General features: G+C 40.5%; 1 protein-coding gene and 1 long non-coding RNA gene across 2 annotated transcripts in view; one reads left to right on the top strand and one right to left on the bottom strand.

Annotated features, from left to right (window-relative positions):
* Nucleotides 1-15,187, bottom strand: part of fndc7b (fibronectin type III domain containing 7b) — a 61,323-nt gene extending 46,136 nt beyond the window's left edge. The window contains exons 1-15 of the mRNA XM_089124197.1: nt 15,137-15,187; nt 15,003-15,024; nt 12,860-13,120; nt 12,406-12,666; nt 12,050-12,319; nt 10,045-10,305; nt 8,006-8,278; nt 7,645-7,911; nt 7,009-7,269; nt 6,664-6,924; nt 5,728-5,991; nt 5,376-5,636; nt 4,437-4,697; nt 2,339-2,599; nt 1,963-2,223 (exon numbers count right to left, since the gene is read on the bottom strand). Coding sequence (XP_088980323.1) covers nt 1,963-2,223; nt 2,339-2,599; nt 4,437-4,697; nt 5,376-5,636; nt 5,728-5,991; nt 6,664-6,924; nt 7,009-7,269; nt 7,645-7,911; nt 8,006-8,278; nt 10,045-10,305; nt 12,050-12,319; nt 12,406-12,666; nt 12,860-13,120; nt 15,003-15,024; nt 15,137-15,187 — 3,496 coding nt within the window. The remainder of the gene's footprint in view (nt 1-1,962; nt 2,224-2,338; nt 2,600-4,436; nt 4,698-5,375; nt 5,637-5,727; nt 5,992-6,663; nt 6,925-7,008; nt 7,270-7,644; nt 7,912-8,005; nt 8,279-10,044; nt 10,306-12,049; nt 12,320-12,405; nt 12,667-12,859; nt 13,121-15,002; nt 15,025-15,136) is intronic.
* LOC148970514 (uncharacterized) overlaps nt 1-22,720 on the top strand; it is a 41,811-nt gene that overhangs the window by 10,409 nt on the left and 8,682 nt on the right. The window lies entirely within an intron of this gene.

Raw genomic sequence — 22,720 nt, 5'->3', positions numbered from 1 at the left:
GTTTTTACCTCTTTTACATGGAAACTAGCCAACCAGTAAAATTTGTGCTTTTGGTCAAATGTTCAGAGACGCTGCTGCTATACATGAAACTACGACTTGGTGGCGCTAACAAACTGCAGTAAATAAGCAACAGTAAATAATGGAGGAAGAATCCGGAAGCCGCTCTCTTGTCTCTGGTGTTTGACAAAAACCATAACGAATACAGAAATCTGAACGGCTGTTTGTCACTAATGATAATTTGGTCCCACTTTATATTAAGTGGCTTTAAGTACTATGTACTTACATTGAAATTAATAATTTGATACAATGGACTTATTGTGTACATACATGCTTTTACATTGTACTTATATTTTGAAAATACCTGCATGTAATTACAGCTGTAATTAATAAATGTAATTACATTTGTAATTACACAGTTGACCCTTCCCTTACACCTTAACCCACCCTTAAACCGACCTATACAACAACACCTAACCCTAACCCTACCCATATCACTCCTCAATAGCAACAAAATTTTTTACAATACAACCTGAACAAAATAAGTACATTGTACTTATTTTTCGATGTAAGTACATAGTACTTAAAGCCACTTAATATGGTAATCGAGTAACCGGTAGATTTTTTTGACGATTAATCGAGTAATCTGATATTTTTGGGGTAATAAAAATAGACCTACAAGAAAAGGCCTAAGCCTTTAAAATAACTGTTTAAGTGATTTTAACATCGTGCAGCCTTAGAAAACGGTCTAATAAATAAAAAAATAAGAAAAAGATAACTGTCTAATAATGCAGTTCATGGATACTCGTCTGTGGTATGCACCACTTCTAGTATTTTGTCATTTACTCGACATGGGTGCAATCGAAGATTCTTTAAAATCGAGTTCTCAAATTTAAAAGTAATATTTGACTCTTCTTTGACTAGCGGGTCAAGGCTGGAATACACTTATTTTTGCATGATACACGATTTTTGTTGACAGGTTTCACGGAAAACCACACAATGTATGATGGGCACACAGCCATCATTTTTTTGCTTCAGACTATGATTCCATCCGATCGGAACTCAAAACACATATCGTGGTGTATGATGATGAGTCGTGTGCTGAAACTGAAGCTGTTCCCTATCTGCCAGTGTTGCAATAACAATTCAAATACAAAAACAATACACAAGTAAACAGCACGATTAACAAATTAGCTAAAATATTTCACCTCTATCAACTCTAATTCCCATCCCGTTGTAATCTATAGAGTCTATACTGGCCGACCCCGTGTCTATCGCATCTAAAAGCGCATGGCTCATTTATTCGCAACAATGACTACTGGTCATCTCCTGCACATCCATGTTTGTTTCATTCATGCATCTCCTAGCAATGAGTTTGTTGTGTTCGAAATGATCTGGAAGTGTGTGATGATGCCCAGTTTTTCTCTGTTACCATTTACAAAGTCGCCAAGTGTGTGATGTCTTTTAATTTTAGACTGTTGGAGCATTAGCTTAGCATTGAATGTACTAATGACAAACTACACCAGAATCAACTGTGAGCATCAAATCTCTTCCCAGATTGCAAACTGACATTGAATCAACGTGGAAATATGACATCAAAACAAAGTTGATCTGACATTGTTTTGCTCATCGAATTAACGTTGAACCAACGTCAGATGCGTCATTCTTTCAAAACTAACGGAAAATCAACTTGAAATCAACGCGTTGTTTCAACGTTATGAAAGCAAACCAATTTTCAATTTCATTTAGCTTTGAAGAATGCCGCGTCTGACGTTGGTTCAACGTTAATTCGATGAGCAAATCAACGTTGTTTCAATGTCATGAGAGACGTCGTTTCCACGTTGATTCAATGTCAGTTTGCTGTCTGGGTTACTTATGAGTTTAACTACTTAGAAGGCAGCTGCCTATGTAGGCAGTAGAGAGCAAGACAGTTCATGTCAAAGTCAAACTGATTGTAATTCCTACCTGTTGTCACAGAGACGTTGGGACTGACTAAGCTGTTGCATTGGCTGTCTTGAGAGATGACATTTAGGGTGTAAGTCTGTGCACAGGTCAGGCCCCTGAAGGAGCAGGAGAGGTCAGAGGTCGTGCAGGATTCTCTGTAATAGTCTGGGCCGGTCAGAACACTGATGTAGGATAAAGCTCCCGCTGCTGGACCCCATGATGCCTTCACTGTGTTACTCGCACACTCCACATTGGCGTGGACCGATGTGGGAATGCACGGCACTGCCAGAAGACAGACAGGGAGGATTTCTTATATGTCATTTATTTCTTATATTTTGAGGGGTGAAAGATGATTTGGAAGGTTTTGCTCTTCTGTCATCTTGTGATCTGATCTCACCTGTTTGGATGGGACGGGTTACGCTCTCTGGCCCTTGACACTCTCCATTGTTTGCTGTGATGACCGCGGTGTAGTTCTGACCGCACTGCAGGCCAGTGACGATACAACTGGAGGTCGTTGTGGTACAGCTGAGCACAGCGCCACCTGTAGTCCTGGCGAGGACGGTGTAGTTTAGAGCCTGGAGACCAAGATCCCAGCTCACGTTCAGGCTGTTAGAGGCGCAGTCTAGGAATCTGGACACATTCTGAGGGGCACACGGTGCTGGAAAACAACGCATGAGGAGAGAGAGAGAGACTTAACATAATGTTCCAGTTTCAACAGTTTTCCCTTGTGAGAAAGAAGTACACTTTAGCCTTAATCCTGCCTGCTTAGAGAACCTTCATTAAACTAGATGTATAGATCTTGATCTGTTCGTCTTCCTATCTAAGCCAACCATGACAGACAATTGGACCACCCATTTTGGACAATAGGGTAAGAATATTTGTCCTGGCTCAGGAGAGCCCTAACCTTTTTTCTTTGGTGAAGGACTTTGTGTCTTGAGCCACCAGCTCTCTGAACGACGATGACCCTAAGGATCCTGATCCAGAACACAGCCAGACCTAGCCTGTTTCACCCTCGACTGTGGAGTACTCGTGTGTGCCCACTGCAGATGGAGAGCTACCAACCGTCGCAACACATCAGCAAGAGCCAGAGGAGAAGAGGACAGCTGATCCTCGACCCGGAAGTAGAGCCTCATTGCAAGTCTGACCAGAGGTGTGAGCCAACGAGGGAGTCATGAATACGGAGAATGAGGACTGGCTGATCAACTTCAGTGAGGAATTAACTACTCCCACCCTATCCCACCCTGTTTCTTTATTTTCACTGTTCCTGAACAGTACAAATGACTGTTTAGCCTGTGTATTACTCACATCATTCCGTCAAGATCCTAACCACCTCCATCACTCCAGAACTCAGTCAGTCCTCCAGCGCAGCCGCTGCCGGATGTCAACAGCCCTGGGTCGTCTATGTGGAAGCCTCAAGCCACAGGTCCTGTTACCAACAGCAGCATCGGTGCGAGAGGATCCTACGACTCCGCCTCCCACCTTCGACCTCTTCGCTTCGTCTTGGCTCCTCCCACATTCACCTCCACCGGAGACCCTCGGACTTGCGGTTCCACCGGGCTCCCTCATCCTGCTAGCCCCCCTTGGTGAGTCTTCACACCACTTCCGTCACGGACTTGCAGTCCATCCGCTGCACTTCATCCCTTCACCCCTACAACTGCAGTGGGTTCCTCCTACCCCTCGGCATCACCTCTGTCCTCCATCATATCGCCTCCATCTCAGGTACTCTGGCTCGACTTTTAATGGTCATCGCCGCGACATCGCCGAGTCTGCACCTGCGGATCCATCGGCCATCCCTCCGTCGGTCGTCCCCCAGTTGTTGCTAGCCTCGTCACCACCTGGACTCCCTCCATCCCTCCCTCCCTCGTGTCTGCCATGGGCACCATCATCTCCATCCCTGTGTTTTACCATCCTGTCTTCACCACACCTGTATCCAGTCGTCCTGCCATCTCTTCTTCTGCCTCCCTGCATCGTTCCGCCATCTCCTCGTCCCCCTCCACAGTAGATAATGCTTTACAGTGAACTCATATGGCTCATTTATGGCAATTTACCTGTTCGATAAAATACTTTTCCCATGTGTTGAATCATGAAATCATCTAATGTCACTTTTACAATATTTAAAATCCCTCACTTTTCACTATATCTGAAAAGCAAAGCCAATGTTGATTGTGGTTTTATTACGGGCTCTGTCACGTTCTCTTTTTGCCAGCAGACTCTCCTCTGTTTGGTGTTTGTTTAAAACTGGGGATTCCCCGGAGGTTTGAGATTTAGTTGCTTCATGTCAACCTTTTCCCACTCTTTGTGACAACTAACCTCTGCCACTCCCACAACAGACACCACGTCAAAGTAGCCGGAGTTGCTTTTCTATATTTATAGATATGACGAGACACGCACGTAGGAGGCTACTTCTTTTTCACAAGGGTAACTCAGATAAGAGAAAGAAACAAGAGAAAGATAAAGACAGAGTTTTTTTCTTCTTCTTTTTTTAAATGTGATACCTGTCTCATGTCTGTACTCCACGCTGTTTGGACTTTCACATAGACCGTCAGAAGCAGTTACGACAAACACATACTCCTGTCCACAGTGCAGGTCGTTTAACTGGCACCCTGGAGTTCTGCTATCACACGTCACATTGTGGCCATCTCTGCCTAATGCCCTCCCCATGTAGGACACAGCATTAAGACTGGCGGTCCAAGACAGAGTAGCGGAGTTGGTGCTACAATTTACAGTACCCTGGACGTCAGTTGGTGGACAGGGAACTATTAAACAGGAATAAGAGAGGAAAGAGAAAATTAATACATTTGAGTAAGTCAGTGTCAGTTTTTTAAATGCCCTTTACATCAAGATCTATATATATATAATATTGTGTATGGTATGGGATTTGCAAAATGGTCGGCAGATTTAGACTCCACACCCATTCGAAGAACATGGACGTGGAATCATGCATCTGCAAAACTCAGATGTCCGAGATTGCACTTACTCTCTCTCTCTCTGTCTGTACCGGGGCGACTTGCACTTACTGTGACTGGGTCACGAGCTTTGAGTATGCGCACGAAGGGGACATGCGCGAGAGGGGGATTGGGGAGGGGGGTATGGTACGACCGTTTGATTGACGCACTTACGGTCCAATGATTCTAGGTGGTCTTGGAAATGATTGGCTGGAGTTTTTCGAGTTCTTCCCGTTCCACAGATGATTAAATTGCTTGATGTTAATTTCAGTGCTTCTAACTCAGTAGCTATAACTGGGTTAGGAATAGGATTTCAAGTGATTTTTAAAAAATGGTCAAAAAAGAAAATCACATACCCCACCTTTAAATTAACAAGATACTTTTTTAAATAGTTTTAGTTTCAATTTACAATTGCAACACTGGTTCAGAAGAATCATTCAAAAGAAAGATTTGTTAGTACATCCGACACCACCACCCAGACTGCCTCACCTGTGCGCAGGGTCACGCTCTGACTCTCCAGGCTGGAGCAGTTGCCGTCTACAGCCGCCAAGCTGATGGAGTACACACTGCTACAGTGCAGGTCAAGGATGCTGCATGTCGTTGTGTTGGAGAAACAACTTGTACGGTGCCCGCTTTCACCCACAGCCACAGCAACATAGGACTGAGCACCACGGCTTGCAAGCCATGAAACCTCCACTGAGCTTTTGCCACAGGTCCGTTGAGCTGTCACATTAGTAGGCGCACATGGCACTAGAGGGACAGGGTAGAAAGCATTAGACTAACACTCTGAAGTCAAATTATGATATTAAACTAATGTTTCGAGAGTGAATCAGCGCCTCACCTTGTCTAATCACTAAAGGTTCACTCAGCTTGCTCAGACAGGAGCCGTTGTACGATCTGACCTGCACAGAGTACGCATCACCGCACTCAAGATCGCTCACGTTACAGGCAGGCAAGGTAGAGTTGCAGTAAACCAGCTCTCCGGTGCTCGTGGAGACCACAGAGGCGATATAACCAGTAGCATCTTCTGTCCTGTCCCAGCGCATTGACAGAACACCTGAGAGGCACTGTACCTCACCCCCAACATGTGTTGGACCACACGGCACTGTGGAGAGATCATTTTATCTAGTTCATCATCTGGTATAGAAAGAGTTTGAAAGTTCTTCAGATATCTGGCCAGATAAGGTATTTGGTTAAGAAAAGTGTATTTAATGATAGTTATTGATAGCAAGAGAAAATTCAAGATTTTGAGGGTGCTTGTCCATGCAAACCACAATGCTGGGGTCAAACTTGTCTGCCTTTGACTGTGATTAGTTGGTTCCAGTATGTCTGATTAGGGTTTCTGATTGTTATTAATGTTGAAAAGAGTTGTGCTACTTTTTAAATTTTGGGGGGAAATATATATATTTTTCAAGATTCTTTGATGAACAGACAGTTGGAATTACAGCATTGGAATTACTTCTGATTGTACAACCTTATGTGCAATATCTATTCTATGCTGCCATCATGCAGTGTAAGATACTTTTCTTTTACATTTATGTAAAGCCCATTCATGTCAAAAAACAATATGAATTAAAAAATAATTAAGTTAAAAATACTGACGTGCACGGATAAATCGTTAATAATAAACGCTGCAACATTGCAACTAGTTGACTAAGAACACCAACTAGAAACCAACAGCTCAGAGACTGGGGACCTCCAGTGTTTGTTTTTTTATTAGAGTGAAGGCACCTTCAAAAATCTATAACAGAAGAGAAGAGTGCTAAACCTCCCTTACCAGACTTCATTTGTATGGCTTGGGAAGGCATACTGGGACAGATTCCATCATGGTGAATGACACTAATGGCGTAAACTTGGCCGCACTTCAGGTTGGGGATCCGGCAACTGCTGGCTGTGGTACTGCAGCTGAGAAGACCACCAACTGAGTCCTCCATGGTGGCAGTGAAGGATATCATACCCCGAGATCCGAGCCAGCTCACCAACGCCTGGTTCTCTTGACAGTCCAGCAGAGCTTGTACATCCCCAGGGGGACAGGGAGCTGAAAGAGGGCGTAGGGAGTTGGTTATGAGATGTCAGACATCAAGATAATTGCACTCTGGTCTGCATGTCTGCATGTGTGCACCTGTTTCTACACTGATGGTTTGGCTGAAGGAGCTGTTGCATATGAAGTTGGATGCGATCACATAGGCGCTGTACATGGTTCCACAGCTAAGCCCAGTTATCTGGCAATTTGGATCCATTGATTGACAAGTGTGAACAGTCCCGAACTGATCCACCACCGTGGCAATGTAAAATAAAGCACCCAATGAGGCCTCCCATCTCAAACTGATGGAATTTGCGCTGCAGTCCATCACTGCGGTCACATTTTGAGGTACGCAGGGGGCTAGATAAAGAAAAAAAACATAAACAACACCATAAGAATATTTAAAGCATGTGGAAATAGAATATGAACCTAAGAGGTGCCTGCACATGTTTAGCCAATCAGAACACTTGGCCAGTTCATTTCACACATTCTGGGTTGCTTGAATTTCTTTAGAGGACAGGTTTGTGGGAGAAGGTATGTGGTTGAAATTAAGAAGGGGGGGTCTAATTCAGTGGCTTAAGTTTAGTGCAAGTAAGTAAAATATAATCTATAGCATCCTTGTCATATTGATTCTACAATCTAAAACCAGGGACCTTCTTGTTGTCAGAGGCCACAATGATATCCACTAGAACACTGAACTATTTTTTATTTTGCGCTGATTTTTTTGTCACTTACGTGTATAGCCTACTTCTCCCAGAGACAGTACACTGGAGCACTCATCGTCGGCAGTGGTGATTAACATGGTGAGACTCTCCCCGCAGTGAATGCCAGGGATTGTGCAGCTGTGTGTCACTGAGCTACACGTATAGTGGCTCTGATTATCATTGTTACCATAAACATCCACTATATAACTCAATGCTCCTTCTGCACCTTCCCAGCTGCTGGTCAGAACACCTGTCTGACAGTCAGTTGATGGCTGCATGTTCCTTGTTGGGCAGGGTGCTGAGGAGTGAGATTAAAGTAAAATAAGTGTTGTAATGTGAGTTTAGTCAAGACTACAATCAAGATAAACATGACAGCCAATATTTATTGTTACCGGTTCGTATTTGTTTGGATGAACTGGTTGCAGTGGGACACTGCTCTCCAACCAACGATGATAAACCAGAGACCGTGAAGGTGTAAAGAAGTCCACATTTGGTGTCGGTAAAGAAGCAGGATGTGTCTTTGGTAATACATTCCATTATATGGTTGTTGGAGTCAATGGCCCTCGCGTGGTAGTAAGCTGAGTCATTATTTGGAGCCCAGGAAAAGATAATGACATTGCTGCTGCACTCCCGGTACAGCATCAGATTGGATGGGGAGCAGGGAGCTGTGAGTGTGCATGGAAAGAGAAGGATTAAAGTTTAGTTAGATAAGCATGAAAGAAAGAACAGAAAATTGATAGCCCAATACAAAGGAAATAATAGTTCCTGGCATCTTGTTATTTGAATATGTATAATGGGTTTCAGCAGCATTGTTACTCCAATTCTTTCTGCTCTGAAAAGAGTGATGCATGTAACGTAGACTCAAAAAAAGAAGATGTTCTCTAGGGACTACTTTTTCCCTGGCAGAGAAAAGGCTGTGTACACCTGGAATAGCTCTTGTCTGATTTTGAAAAGAAGAATCTTTGATTTTGAGAGTTAAATGAAAGTCTACTTATACTGCATTTCCTCAAGTTTCAAAAGCGGGGAACAATGCACAGGCCCAGTGGAAATTTGTCACGTTGAAGGTCAGTTTCTCAGATGTAGAGAATTGAAACCATAGCCCAGGTATCGGCCCTGGCCTTAAACATACTCTGACAAATTTAGAAAGTTTTCAGTTTTTACAATTAACTGTTCATGCACTTTGCAGAGTACAATTTAGAAGTATTCATTTTATCCTCAGCATTGCCACCGGTCAGTGGCACCATAACATTTTCCCCATAATGACACAGCAACAGTTTGATGAAAATTTGTTGGAACTTAACTCAAAAAGCGGTTTAGTCCAAATTTTCTGAAGAGACATAATCACTTTCTATAATGAACAGATTTAATTTAGGCTTTCATTCAATTCATTCAATTTATAAAATTATTTAATTTTATTTAATTTAGATTCTACAAGAACCAATGAGGTTCCTTCTAGTGTTACGCATCACGTTTGATCTTCTGCAAGAACCAATGAGGTTCATTCTAGTGTTACGCATCACGTTTGATCTTCTGCAAGAACCAATGAGGTTCATTCTCGTGTTACGCATCACGTTTGAGATTCAGCAAGACCAATGAGGTTCATTCTCGTGTTACGCATCACGTTTGAGATTCAGCAAGAACCAATGAGGTTCATTCTCGTGTTACGCATCACGTTTGAGCTTCAGCAAGAACCAATGAGGTTCATTCTCGTGTTACGCATCACGTTTGAGCTTCAGCAAGACCAATGAGGTTCATTCTTGTGTTACGCATCAAGTTTGAGCTTCAGCAAGAACCAATGAGGTTCATTCTCGTGTTACGCATCACGTTTGAGCTTCTGCAAGAACCAATGAGATTTCATCACAAATATCTTCATTTGTGCTCCGGAGATAAACGAAAGTCTTACGGATATTGCCAAAATGTTCATATTTGGGTGAACTATCCCTTTAAAGTGGATTATCACCACACTATCAACACCTTCTCAGATGATGTGCCACATTCACAACATAACAATCAAGATAAATGCCAATAAGCATCATATCTTTCATGTAACAAATACAGCTCTATTGAATGAAGAGCCATATCTCGCTTCCCACCCAAACTGTGACCCAGCTCTTTGTCTAACATCAGAAATCTATCTGAAATGGGTCAGCATAACAGAAAAGAACACTTGTTGTTATGAGACCATTCAAAAGCAATGCAGCAGAGACAATGCTACCTCTGGGGAGAGCGTGACTTCTCTATATTGGATCGGGTGTCTTTAAACATCATGGATGAATAGAGGGCATTGACAATCAGAAGTGCAGTATAGATATCCAGGACGCACACCACAATGCTGGCAAAATGCTGATTCTTTTTCAGATTAGTTTCCCTAAGTTATGAAAGATGAATGTGAGGAAAAGAGGTTGGAGATTGTTTTGTTCCAACATCTCACCTGTTTGTAAGTAAGTGGTGGCATCGCCGGTGCTCTCGCAGTTATTTGACAGGGCTTTGGCCTGTACCCTATAGTTCTCCCCACATGTTAGGTTTCTGAGTTGGCACTTTGTACTGTTTGAGGTGCAGGACAGAATTGCACCACTCCGGCTTATGGCAGTGACACGGTAGGCGGTGGCTCCAAACACAGCTGTCAAGGAGATCACAGCAGATTGACTCGCACATCTGTAGTCCACCGAGATCGATGTCACTGGACCCAAAGCTGGCAGAGAGAGAGAGAGACGTGTTGGAGAGGCTCTGAATTAATAGACAAAACCGAACTTGAAGAGAGTTAACAATTGATATAATTAACAGGCTTTATTTATTCAAAGCAAAGTATTCTGACAGTTCCCCACAACAGTTTTATCTCATCACACTACCATTTAAAGCTTAACTTGATTTACCCAAGTCAGGCAAATTTGTTGGATCTGAAAACTTTGTTAGTCCTGGAACAATACCGCTATCAAATGATGACTTAAAGATAATGGTTATGGCTGGGGTTGGAGCTTGAACAGCATTCTTTATCAACCAACCAGGATGTAGGGTTTTGGTTAGGTTAGGTAAAGCCAAGGATTTCAATGTTAATCCAAAGGAAACATGACTAGTAACGTGGTTAGTAACCTACCCAGAATCTTCTAGAACTCATAATCAGGTATAATCATTATGTATGCTATTATCCAAAGTTGGAATCCAAAATTAGAGCTAAAAATGTCATTTAAAATCAGGTTAAGTTTGTTAGTTTCAAGGCCAAAAGAAGAAAGACACAACCAAATTAAAACCCTGTAAACAACCAGTCATATTTTAAGGTGAAGATTGTATTTATATGGGGTTGGAGTTTACAGATTGAGGTTAATTAGGCCCTGCTTCCACCTGGTATTAAAATGCATCTGCAACAACTGTGATCTGTGTGTTTTGGTACACTGCAAAAAAGTGGGAATCGCTTGTTTTGGTGCACTTTCCCATGAAATGTCCCACAATGATTACAAATGAAGTCAGTAGAGTAGACATTCTTTAGTGGATGTTAAAATCAGGTTGAATGTGTTTTCATTTGAGCTTGGATCAACAAAAACGCATTTTAATGCCAGGTGTAAACAGGGTTATGGTCCTTGTTATCCTATCATCTCCTTCTGATGTAGGTTAGAACTATTATTTTGGTAGGAATATTGTTCCTGGACCATTATCTAGAGTACCATCAGGAGCCGGTTTCACAAAGATAGACTTTGACTATGGCTTAGATAGCCTATAGTAGATAGTCAGACTTCAGATAGACATCTAAATCATACCGTTGCACAAAGGACTCTGACTATCTTAAAGGGATACTCCACTTTTTTTGTAAATAGCCTTATTTTACAACTCCCCCAGAGTTAAACAGTTGAGTTTTACCATTTTCAAATCCATTCAGCCAATTTTCTGATTTTTAGAAGAATATCAGTAACCAGACAGTTTCTGGTCTCATTGACTTCCATATGAGACCAGAAACTGTCTGGTTAATGGATTTGAAAACGGTAAAACTCAACTGTTTAACTCTGGGGGAGTTGTAAAATGAGCCTATTTCCAAAGAAGTGGAGTATCTCTTTTAAGTAGGACTACACTGCAATGCATTCTGGGTAAAATAAGACACTTTTCAAAACAAAAACATTGTTGGAGGAGTATAACAGTTACAAAGACATTTTAGCTGGGAAATTTTGGGTAGAATGTGGTAACAAGAAGAAATGGTTAATTTGGAAAGGGCCATTTCCCTTATCTTTTGGCTGTTTGTAATGTAATTGTTACTGCTGGTTGCCACCGTAGAGCCTTAGACCTAAGTTAGCCTGGGGGAAAGGTGTTTAATTCTTTTGGTCTAAATTAAGTCAGACTTCTATAGACTGGTGTAAAATAGCTTTCTGAAACCAGCCCCAGATCTGAAAATGTGACTATAAATGTCTGTTATGAATCATAGTAATACAAACGAAAAATGCTTTGCTTACTGTTTGTTGTATAGTTGACCTCCCTGGGTTCTCCAGCGTCCAAGAAAGCATTAAGTGAAGACACTGAGATTTGGTACGAAGAACAGGGTAAAATATTCTGCACGTCCAACGTGATGCCGAACACATTGTTGGAGTATATTGTAGTGTTTTGTGAATTCCACATTTTGACCGTAACTTGGTAGACCAGAACCTTGTCCACAGGCTGCCAACTGATGCGGGCGGACTGGGTCCCCATCGGCTGGACTGTGATCACCGCCGGAGGCTGTATCACTGAGAGGCAAGACATCCGTCAGTGGGGTTAACATGAGGTAATGATGCCGTAGCGTTTGATTTAATTATTTTGAAGGTTCACTTACATGTAGTGACAGTTCGTACATTGCTTCTTGCTCCTAGACCTCCAGCATTGGACGTGACCACGAAACAGTCATATGTGGTTGCCGGGCGAAGATTTCTAATCACTGCGCTATTGTTTGTAAAAGAAAAGTTGTACTGTTCCCTGGTCAATGTTGAATTTATCAGCAAAAAGTACTGTTGCGCTGTTTGCACCGAATCCCATTCTAGCCCGACGGCTGTGCTTGATATTGCCTTTGAATACGTTATCTGGGATGTGCCCGGTGCTACAGCAGGCACAAAAGGAAAACAGTGTTGTTATCATATCATCGCCACACAATTTATTGCTGTGTTGTAAAGAAAGCCATATCAAATTATATCTTATTATTGTTAACTATTCATTCGGTCGATATTATTTTTCCTGTAAATGATGAATTGTGATTGTTGGCTCGTTGAAAAATGATGTTAACAGCAAATTACCTGTCCTTGCTAATTTTGTATCGACACACACAGGAGAATAAAGCTGAAACCCTTTAATTGTGACAGTGTACAATGTCCCCGTCCTCAAACCAAAGACCTCTCTCCTCGACACACTCCCACCGACCGTCGTTACCACTGGACTGATGCTTGTGTCGTTCACAACCCGAAGGTCCAAAAAATAATTCGATACTCCCTGGATTCTGTTCCATTGAACCAACAGTGATGATGCCGTTGGAGAAGTTATTGAAATGATTGTGCAATCTGTGGGGGGAAAAGGATTGCTCATAAAAGACATAGAAAATAATGCTAAAGAACATGATGTTCAGGTTTTGTAAAAAATTATATGTATATATATATATATATATATATATATATATGATGAAGAGTTGATCTCAAAAACATTATGCACTTTCCACTTTTTGCACGTTTAATTGTGGCCTCTGTTGTAATATTTCACCTTTGTGATACATATAAAATATTACAAAAATTTCAAATTGCTGTGATGATAGGTAAAATAAGTGTTTTATATTCTTTAACACTCTTATACATCTACATATTTATATTTTTACAATGATAAACCCATCCCACAATCCCCTAGATAGTTAACTAGCTCCATTAGAGCAAAAATATATATTTTTACTAACACTATTTCATACAATCATAAATTTAGACCTCATAAAGATCTGAAATATGAATGACTTGTCCTGTAATGAAACAGATCTGGGTAACACTTTAGAAAACTGTATCTGCATAACTAATAGGGAACTAATGGGTAATTCTTCATTAACTAGCCTACTACTTCACTGCTGTTAACTACTAAGGAAGATGTGTTAACTAATCAGTATATAATACAATTTTCTGATTGTGAATGAATTAAATTAATTCTGTCAGACCTCCTGAAGAACTGCTAACTATCTATTACTTAAGTTTCAAGAAAAACAACTAAGAAGTAACTAATGAGCAGTTATACAAAACTGCATTGAGCTGACCTTTATCATTCACGAATGTTATTAATAGAAGTAGCAATTTTAACAAATACATATAATGTTAAAGTTAAATCTTTGGTTTTGCGAGTGTGTTCTGTTGGAAATCAACTTCAGTGCCATAACTGACCTCAGATTGACTGCTCAGTTTCATATTTTATATACAGTACTGTGTCTGTATGCCATTGAGTAAATTCATGTATTTGAGTCAATGACTGAGGGAAACTGAAAATATGGGGAACTTATTAGTAATTAATAAATCATTATTAGATAATTCTTCAGCAATGACTTAGAATCTGGAACAGCATTATGAAGTGAAAATATAGGGGACCCATTAATAATTAATAAAGAATTATCAAATAATTATCCAGGAATTAGGCAACTGATAACCTGAAACAGTGTTCTAAAGTGAAAATATAAGGAAATGAATTCTTAATTAATAAAGAAGTATTAGATAATTCTTCAGGAATGACTTTGAATCTGGAACAGTGTTATAAAGTGAAAATATAGGGAGCCCATTAGTAATTAATAAAGAATTACCACATACTTCTGACTCAAATTAAACTTACTGTATATAAAAAAAAACAATATGAATTTAATGTACATTATGATACGTTTTGCTAATAAAATAAAAATTTATTTGCAGATCAATATATCCTAGGTATATGTCTGCACTTATCTTTCATATTAGGGCTGAAGAATGACTTTTTACTTTTAAAGTACTTTAAAAATTAATTACGTTTGTACTTTTACTAAGGTCATTTTGAAAATGAATAGGCCTAATTATAATTTTACTGGAGTAATATTTTATTGTGGTATCTGTACTTTTACTCAAGTAGTTGATTTGTGTATGTAGTAAGTAACTTTCTATTGTATGACTGTTCATTAGTAGATACTTCATAGTTATTTTTCTTGAACCATAATTAATAGTAGCCTATGCCAGAATTAATTAGTTATTGATTAACTAACTGATACTTAACACAATCATAACATTCTATTAAATACTGATTAGTTAACACATCTTCCTTAGTAGGTAACAGCCGGGACTTAAGCGTTAATAAAGAAATACCTATCAGTTCTTCAGTAATTCCTTATTAGTTATGCAGTGAGACACAGTAGTCTAAAGTGTTAGCCAGATCTGTTCAAGAAGAGTGACTTACCTTGTGCCCGAGTGCTCCATATCTGTGCCGAAATAGAAGGACAATTACAATCAACAAATTGGTAAAATCATTTAAAGATCTGTAATCCATTTAGTAAAAATCATTCATATATATGTACAGAATCATAAATCTACCTGAGTTAGAGTCACCAAAACTACAACACCTAGTATCTCCAGCCCTCTCATCTTTGACAATACCTGAACTATTACAAAAAGTGCTTTACATAGTCAGACACAAAAGGTGTTTGGGATTTTTTTTGCGCTATAGAGCAGGAACACCTGTGGCCAAAGAGCCAATCAGTTCAGCCCGCGGGGGCCCATCCTCTCCAACTCAAGTCCCTGAGGAACAGCGCGATCTCAGAGAAAAGAAAAGGGCTGGGGGACTGATGGGAACGACATAGAGAAAGACTGGAAGGGAGATTAAAAGTCATCGTCATGTTAGTGAGTCAGCTTTGGTAAATTGGCACTTTAGCTGATGTGAAGTCTTTTGAAAACTTTTGTGTGAAATACAAAACAATAGTATAAAATTGATTATATGACTTAAAACTGTTCTGGGATTCAGAACTTCTACAAAAGGTACATAAGACCACCTACACAGTGTACTTTAATTATACACTTTACACGACAAAATCCCCAGTGTTAAATTAACACTTTAAAATGTGAATTATATAAACTCTGAGTAGAGTGTTACAGTAACACTGAAGCAGTGTTAAAGTTAATGAGATAATTAAGTGATAATTGAGTGATGATTGAGCATTATTGAAGACACCTGATGTTAACATCAGAATCACTGAAGGAGAAAACCGGAATTTTTAAGTCGCCATTATGGACATCAGTGTTTGCTTTAGTTGGGCTCTTGACCTTCAATTCATTGACTTTAGATTTTGTTTGGCTGCTGTATGTGAGTTATAACAGCCAGATGAACAAATGGAAAAGGTGATCTGATGGTGATGGTTGTGTTTTAACATAATCAGTATTACACAATCATTTGACCTGAGTCACTGAACTCATATAGAGCTAGGTTTACTTTATTAATTATAGCAGCAGTGACCTTGAACAGCATAATATTTGTAATGGTTACAATGTATTCAAAATCATTTCTTAAAAGTTTCTCTTTTTTACAATTGTTTACTTCTCTTCAATTTTTTAAGAGGTACAGACATCAATAATTAGCATGTGAATCTCAACAATGGTAACAATTATAAAGTTGCATTCTGGGTGCCACCAATCAAAACTCATTCATGGCTCCCATCATGCATTGCTGCATGAATAAATAATGAGCTTATGTTCGGAGGTGATCTGTTTGTCACCATTGCTGAGATTCATACGTTAATTCTTGATATCTGTGTGTGCCTACATAATTTTTTTTCTTCGATTTTTTATTTTTATTTCATCGTTTTTCATTGAAACCATCACCATCTGATCACCTTTTCTATTTGTTCATCTGGCTGTTATAACTCATGTACTGCAGCCAAACAAAATCTAAAGTTAATGATTTAAGGGTCAAGAGCTAAACCAAACACTGATCACGATAATGGTGACTTAAAAATTATGGTTTTCTCCTTCAGTGATTCTGATGTCAACATCAGGTGTCTTTAATAATGTTCAATCATCACTCAATTATTCACTTAATTATCTCGTTAACTTTAACACTGCTTCAGTGTTCATTTAACACTCTGCTCAGAGTTTATATAATTCTCACTTCTCAGTGTAAATTTAACACTGGGGATTTTGCTGTTTAGAAATTCAGAAATGTCAGTCATTAGAGTATTAGTAGACTGTCAGCTAAATATCTACTAATACTTAAAATCATTTTCAATTAAGTGGTCAAGTCTTTTTAAATACTTTAGTTTGTGTTAGTTAGGTGAGATTGACCGCTTCTCTGAGAAAAGTAGTCAATGAGGCGCCAACTGGCATTTTTCAGGATCTTCAGGAGGAGATTGGAGTTCATTTCTACATTGATACACCGAATTCACTTCAGGCTCACGACTGCGCAGACTCGGGCTCGGAGTGTGTGTAACCAGCGTGAGATTCAGCGCCATGTTGGGACATTGGCAGCTTCACTTTTCTACAATGGAAGAGAGTAAATTTGCGTTGTCTATCTTTTTTCGTTGTTTATCTATTGAAAATACCATCAATGCAGTGAAAGACTTTGATTTTGTTTCTCCTTGACAGCCCTTGGTATAATTTTACTGTATGGAAACGTGCAGTGTGAACTTTCTTCAAAATTGATAACTTGCGTTCTACTGAATAAAGATTCATAGTGGTTTGGTACGGCATGGACTATCACTTTAATAATAAGGAAGCTATTGAGGTACTTTCTCAAAAGTTGTCTTATATTCAAACTGATTTCATGTATGAAACAAAAGGATATATTCTTGACTTATTTTTTTATCTAAAATTGCCTACTTTTGTAGTTATTCCAGATGTTGCGTGATAGACATCTTGGTGAAGACGACTATAACAGTTGTATTCTGAGCTGCCCTGTTTTCAACAAACTGTGTCACATACTTTGTGCATTTTACGACCAAGGCTAATCAACCTAACCCAGAAAAAAAAAGTGTTGTGTAAAACATCATCATATAACTTTTATATTTCCCTAAAGCTCCCGTGTGAAATGAATATGGCAGACGAGAGATCCTTTGCTCTGGGAACAAAGGCTGGGAACTGTACGACTTGACCTATCAAAGATGCAGATAAACAAGAGGGAGGAGCTGCCAGCTTTGAGACCAAGGTGATGGTGAAACTAAAGAAATCTGTGTTAACTTTGGAAACTGGATCTCAGAGAGAACAAATACTTTCGGTTCATGTCACTTTCTGGGCCAAAAGGACCAGTTGTCCCCCTTTATCGGCTGCCTTGATTATAATGCTTGTATTCAGAATGAAAACATGATTGCATGTGTGATACTGTTTTTACAGTTCAATAAACAAGACATGAACCGAATTAATATTTACGATATTTATAATATTATACGACAGTTCTGATTGGTTGATTAGTGTTCCCCCTGAAGTGTGCGTAATTGTGTTGTATGTGCACAATCTTAAAAGTATATTTTGAAAATCTACATGCAGATAATATAATCTGGGGGAAGTCAGGTAGTCAAAATGCTCTGAAGTGGCAAGGTACCAGACTAGATTCACCCTAAAGGCCCTGGATGAAGTCGGACTGTCTTGACTGACATCGCATGGGAATCTGGGACAGCCCCTGCCGACTGGAAGATGTGTGTGGTGGTACCTATTTATTCTTTAAAAAGGGGATCAGTTTCAGTTATAGAGGGGTTACACTCCTCAGCCTGCCTATAAAGCCTACGCCAGAGTGTTGAAGAGAAGAAACCTTGGCTTGAGGAGGTACCAAGCGGATCTGTTTTAGACGTAGAAATAGTGGACCTCGCTGTAAGCGAGTCTAAGTGCCCCCAAGCACTTGCTGTGGTATTCCGCCATACAATATGGTTATCTACTTTACAAGCTTAGAAAAGTGCAACGTTTTATTGTGTGTCACCATTCTTGGTCGAGTTACGCTGCTTGCGTAACTGTATTTAAATCGGGAAAACATGGAGGTGTTTGGTCGCTTGTCTGCTTGGCCCATATTGAATGAACTGGGCTAGTTAAGTTCGATCAAAGTGTCTCGCACGCACTGAGATGAGAGTGTATCAACTCATCTTTGTTGAGGGAATAACATAGTTTGACATGAAAAAATGGTGGAGTATCCCTTTAAGTAAAGGTTTACAAAAAGAAGATAATTAATAAACTCATGCTAATCCAGACTCATTGTCACAGTCCTCGTCCGCACCTGTCTGTCTTCGTCTGCACTACACTTCCCAGAATCCTCCTTGTGTCCACACACCTGAACTCCACAACCCTAATTTACCAGCCTGTTCATCGTTATCTTCATCAGTGTCACCTGTCTTCACCTTATTATGTATGATTTGTGCTTTTATATAGTTTGATTCTGTTCTGTCGGTCCTCGTTAATGTTTCGGTGTCTTTGTGATTTGTGGATCTTCAGCCTGTCTACCTGCCTGTACCATTTTGTAATAGTAAATGTTTGAATTGAAGCAACCCACTCATATCAAGCTGTTTCGTAATTTGATCAGTGTACTTGTTTTACACTTCCGTTCTACACACAGAAATCTCAATTTCTGCTCAAAGAGGAACTGAATGCAACAGACAAAAGGGCTCATGACAATGAAGGTGTTTAATGTTGAAAGTATACGGTACATGCGACCATGAATACCTTTGCTTTGTTGTGTGTTGCCTCTTTCTTGCTTTTTTTCCTCAGGACTCCAGCAAGTCAAAGGGTTTTAAAAAAGCTTCGAAATTGAGCTTGGACATTGAGCTTTCTGTTCTTATGATTGAATGTCAATTATGGTCCACATTTAGTTCCGACCTGGAAACATAATTTGGTTTGATTGTTGTGTCAACAAAGAAACATAAAAACATCAGCATGTGTACTGATGTGATTTGATACTCATGGCCACACAAGAGATGAATAAAGGGTCATGCTCACATTGAGTTTCCCATATAGGCATAGAAACATATTTGTTACTGTATTTGATGACTGGGTGGTCCTATACTCTTTGTATGTCCAAACTGCAGCCTGACTAGCTGGAAGGTTTGGGGACTAAAGTGTGTGTGTGTGTGTGTGTGGTTGTTATTTTTTGTGATCCTCATTTTACAGGACACATTGAGTGCAAAATGAGCCCAATTAGTACAGAATATAATCATATCAGGTGGCCCTCATGACCAATAGTTAATAGTTTTAGTCAACTAGTTCACAAAATCATTTTTCATCAATAGACAATTCTGACATTCCCTGAGGCCCATTGATGTTTCCCGATTCTCAGACCCAGAAAGGCTCAGTTAGATATGTGATGATACTAATAGCATGTCTTTATTTTATTGAAGGGAGACCAACACAAAGTGGTTTCATAGGTGAACATGAAACATAAGATGTGGGAACCATTAAAATGTTCCATGGGGAACATTTACGACACAAAAGATGAGACAATTTGTTTGCTGTCATAACTTCTAATGCCAAAGGACTTAAAAAGTAGCATAAAACTGTAAATATGATGCCATTCTAGTTTAAGTATTTTCATAGGATTGTTCCATCCGCCTGCTGAAGTGCCCACGATCTCCACCATAGGACACTCATCCAGTCTCCTTTACTTGCTTGGGCTCATTATGGTCTGATTACTTTCACCTGTGTGTGGATATCTTGTGTGTGTTTGCCTTTATAAGCTCTGTGTTTTCACTTACTCATTGAGAAGTCTTGTTGTGTTACACTGCATGTTTGAGTGCTTTATCCTGGTTCCCGTGTTGTGGTCTTGATCTTCTGCCTGTTTCTCTGGATTTCCCTGTGTCTTGGACTCGGTTGCTATCTGGATTGTTTGACCTGTGGTTTTTGACCTTCTGCCTGTTATTTGGATTACCCCCAAAAAATTTGTTTTTGGATCTTCAACCTGTACGTGCTTCAGAGCAGTTTTGTAACAAGGATGCATCATCCAAAATATTATTAAGTTATGTATATAGAATGGGTTCAAACTTTTGGTTAATACTAATTAAAAAGATTTATTTTTCCAAAGGCAAAAACACTCACATTCATTTATAGTAAAACATAACATTTCGCCAAGCTTTATTACATATTTAGGTCTTTAGTGACCAGAATGTATATCTAACATGGATGGAAATCTACCAGCCGTGATAATATAAAACTTTGCTGATATTAGAGTAACAATTACAAACGAATAAAATAAAGCATATTTTGTTTCCTTTTGGATCTTTGAAGGGTTCAGCAGATGTGGGGATGCTGTCATTCTGACAGTTTGTGGGGTTTGTTTACCATCGGGGAGATCTGCGGTCCCAAGCTTGGTGGTCCAGGAGGACCCAACTTCGGCGGTCCCAAGCCCGGTGGTCCAGGAGGACCTGACTTCTGCTATCCCAAGCTTGGTGGTCTAGGAAGACCCGACTTCGGCGGTCCCAAGCCCGGAGGTCCAGGAGAACCTGACTTCTGCGATCCCAAGCTTGGTGGTCTAGGACGACCCGACTTCGGTGGTCCCAAGCCCGGTTGTCCAGGAGGACCTGTGTCAAGTGTTTTCTTCTAACTGTGAGGTATTCACACTTAACAAGGACCAGACTTCGGATTTCACTTAGATAAATTTATTTTAACCAGTTCAATAGAGGAGTAACAGGTGGTGTAACAGGAGTAACAGGTGAAAAACCTTTAAATACAAAAATAAGAACATTTTGAATAAACAGGTATTATTCACAGTTGCAGTAAACATGTTAAGGTAAGTATTTCAACAAGGTAAATATCTTTAGATGAAGTATTATGTCCCACAAACAATCATATTTTAACAGTATTTACTAATCTGTATTTTAAACCTTTTAACAAATCTATTTAAGTATTTACTTACAAATATAAGGTAAGAAGCCCACACTTTTTAACCATATACATCCCAAGCATTTGGTTTTAGCGATTTATTTCTTTAACTATGCAGTGACAACTTTTAACTCACACCCACATTAACACGCTTAGCTTATTAAATACATTTCTACACCTAAACAGACAAAGATCTAAACTACAGTCCATATGAGCTTACCGATAGCCCGTCACAATCAAAAGTCTCATTCCTCACAGTGGATGCGTAATGTTTCTGGTGTCCTCTCAGTCCATTGTATTTTAGCCAAATGACTGCATCGTGTATGCTCCCACTCATTGAACTGAGTGCGAGCTTCTGATTGCCCCAATTTAATTCACCTGGCCGCGAGTGTGCCAAGGCATGCACAGTCACGTGCGGCTACCAATGCTGAGCGGCATGCAGATAAGATGCCATGGAGGAGGAGGAAATGAGACAGGCTCATGGGAGATAGACACATAGCGCGACAACCTGACTTCTGCGATCCCAAGCTTGGTGGTCCTGGAGGACCCAACTTCGGTGATCCCAAGCCCGGTGGTCCAGGAGGACCTGACTTCTGCGATCCCAAGCTTGGTGGTCCAGAAGGACCCAACTTCTGTGATCCCAAGCTTGGTAGTCCAGAAGGACCTCACTTCTGTGATCCCAAACTTGGTGGTCCTGGAGGACCCAACTTCTGCGATCCCAAGCTTGGTGGTCCAGGAGGACCCAACTTCTGCGATCCCAAGCTTGGTGGTCCAGGAGGACCTGACATCTGCAATCCCAAGCTTGGTGGTCCAGGAGGACCTCACTTCTGCAATCCCAAACTTGGTGGTCCAGGAGGACCTCACTTCTGCGATCCCAAGCTTGGTGGTCCAGAAGGACCCAACTTCTGCGATCCCAAGCTTGGTGGTCCAGGAGGACCCGACTTCTGCGATCCCAAGCTTGGTGGTCCAGAAGGACCCGACATCTGCAATCCCAAGCTTGGTGGTCCAGGAGGACCTCACTTCTGCAATCCCAAACTTGGTGGTCCAGGAGGACCTCACTTCTGCGATCCCAAGCTTGGTGGTCCAGGAGGACCCGACTTTGGTGGTCCCAAGCCCGGTGGTCCAGAAGGACCTGACTTCTGCAATATCAAGCTTGGTGGTCCAGGAGGACCCGACTTCTGCGATCCCATGCTTGGTGGTCTTAAGAGCACCCGACTTCTGCGATCCCAAGCCTGGTGGTCCAGAAGGACCCGACTTCTGCGATCCCAAACTTGGTGGTCCAAGAGGGTCCGACTTTTGCGATCCCAAGCACGGTGGTCTAGGAGAACCCAATTTCGG

This window comes from Pimephales promelas, chromosome 20 (assembly GCF_988280905.1).
Source record: "Pimephales promelas chromosome 20, fPimPro1.hap1.1, whole genome shotgun sequence".
Lineage (NCBI taxonomy): Eukaryota > Metazoa > Chordata > Actinopteri > Cypriniformes > Leuciscidae > Pimephales > Pimephales promelas.
Note: the sequence above shows the minus strand (reverse complement) of the source record. Positions and strands in the feature narration are given on the sequence as shown.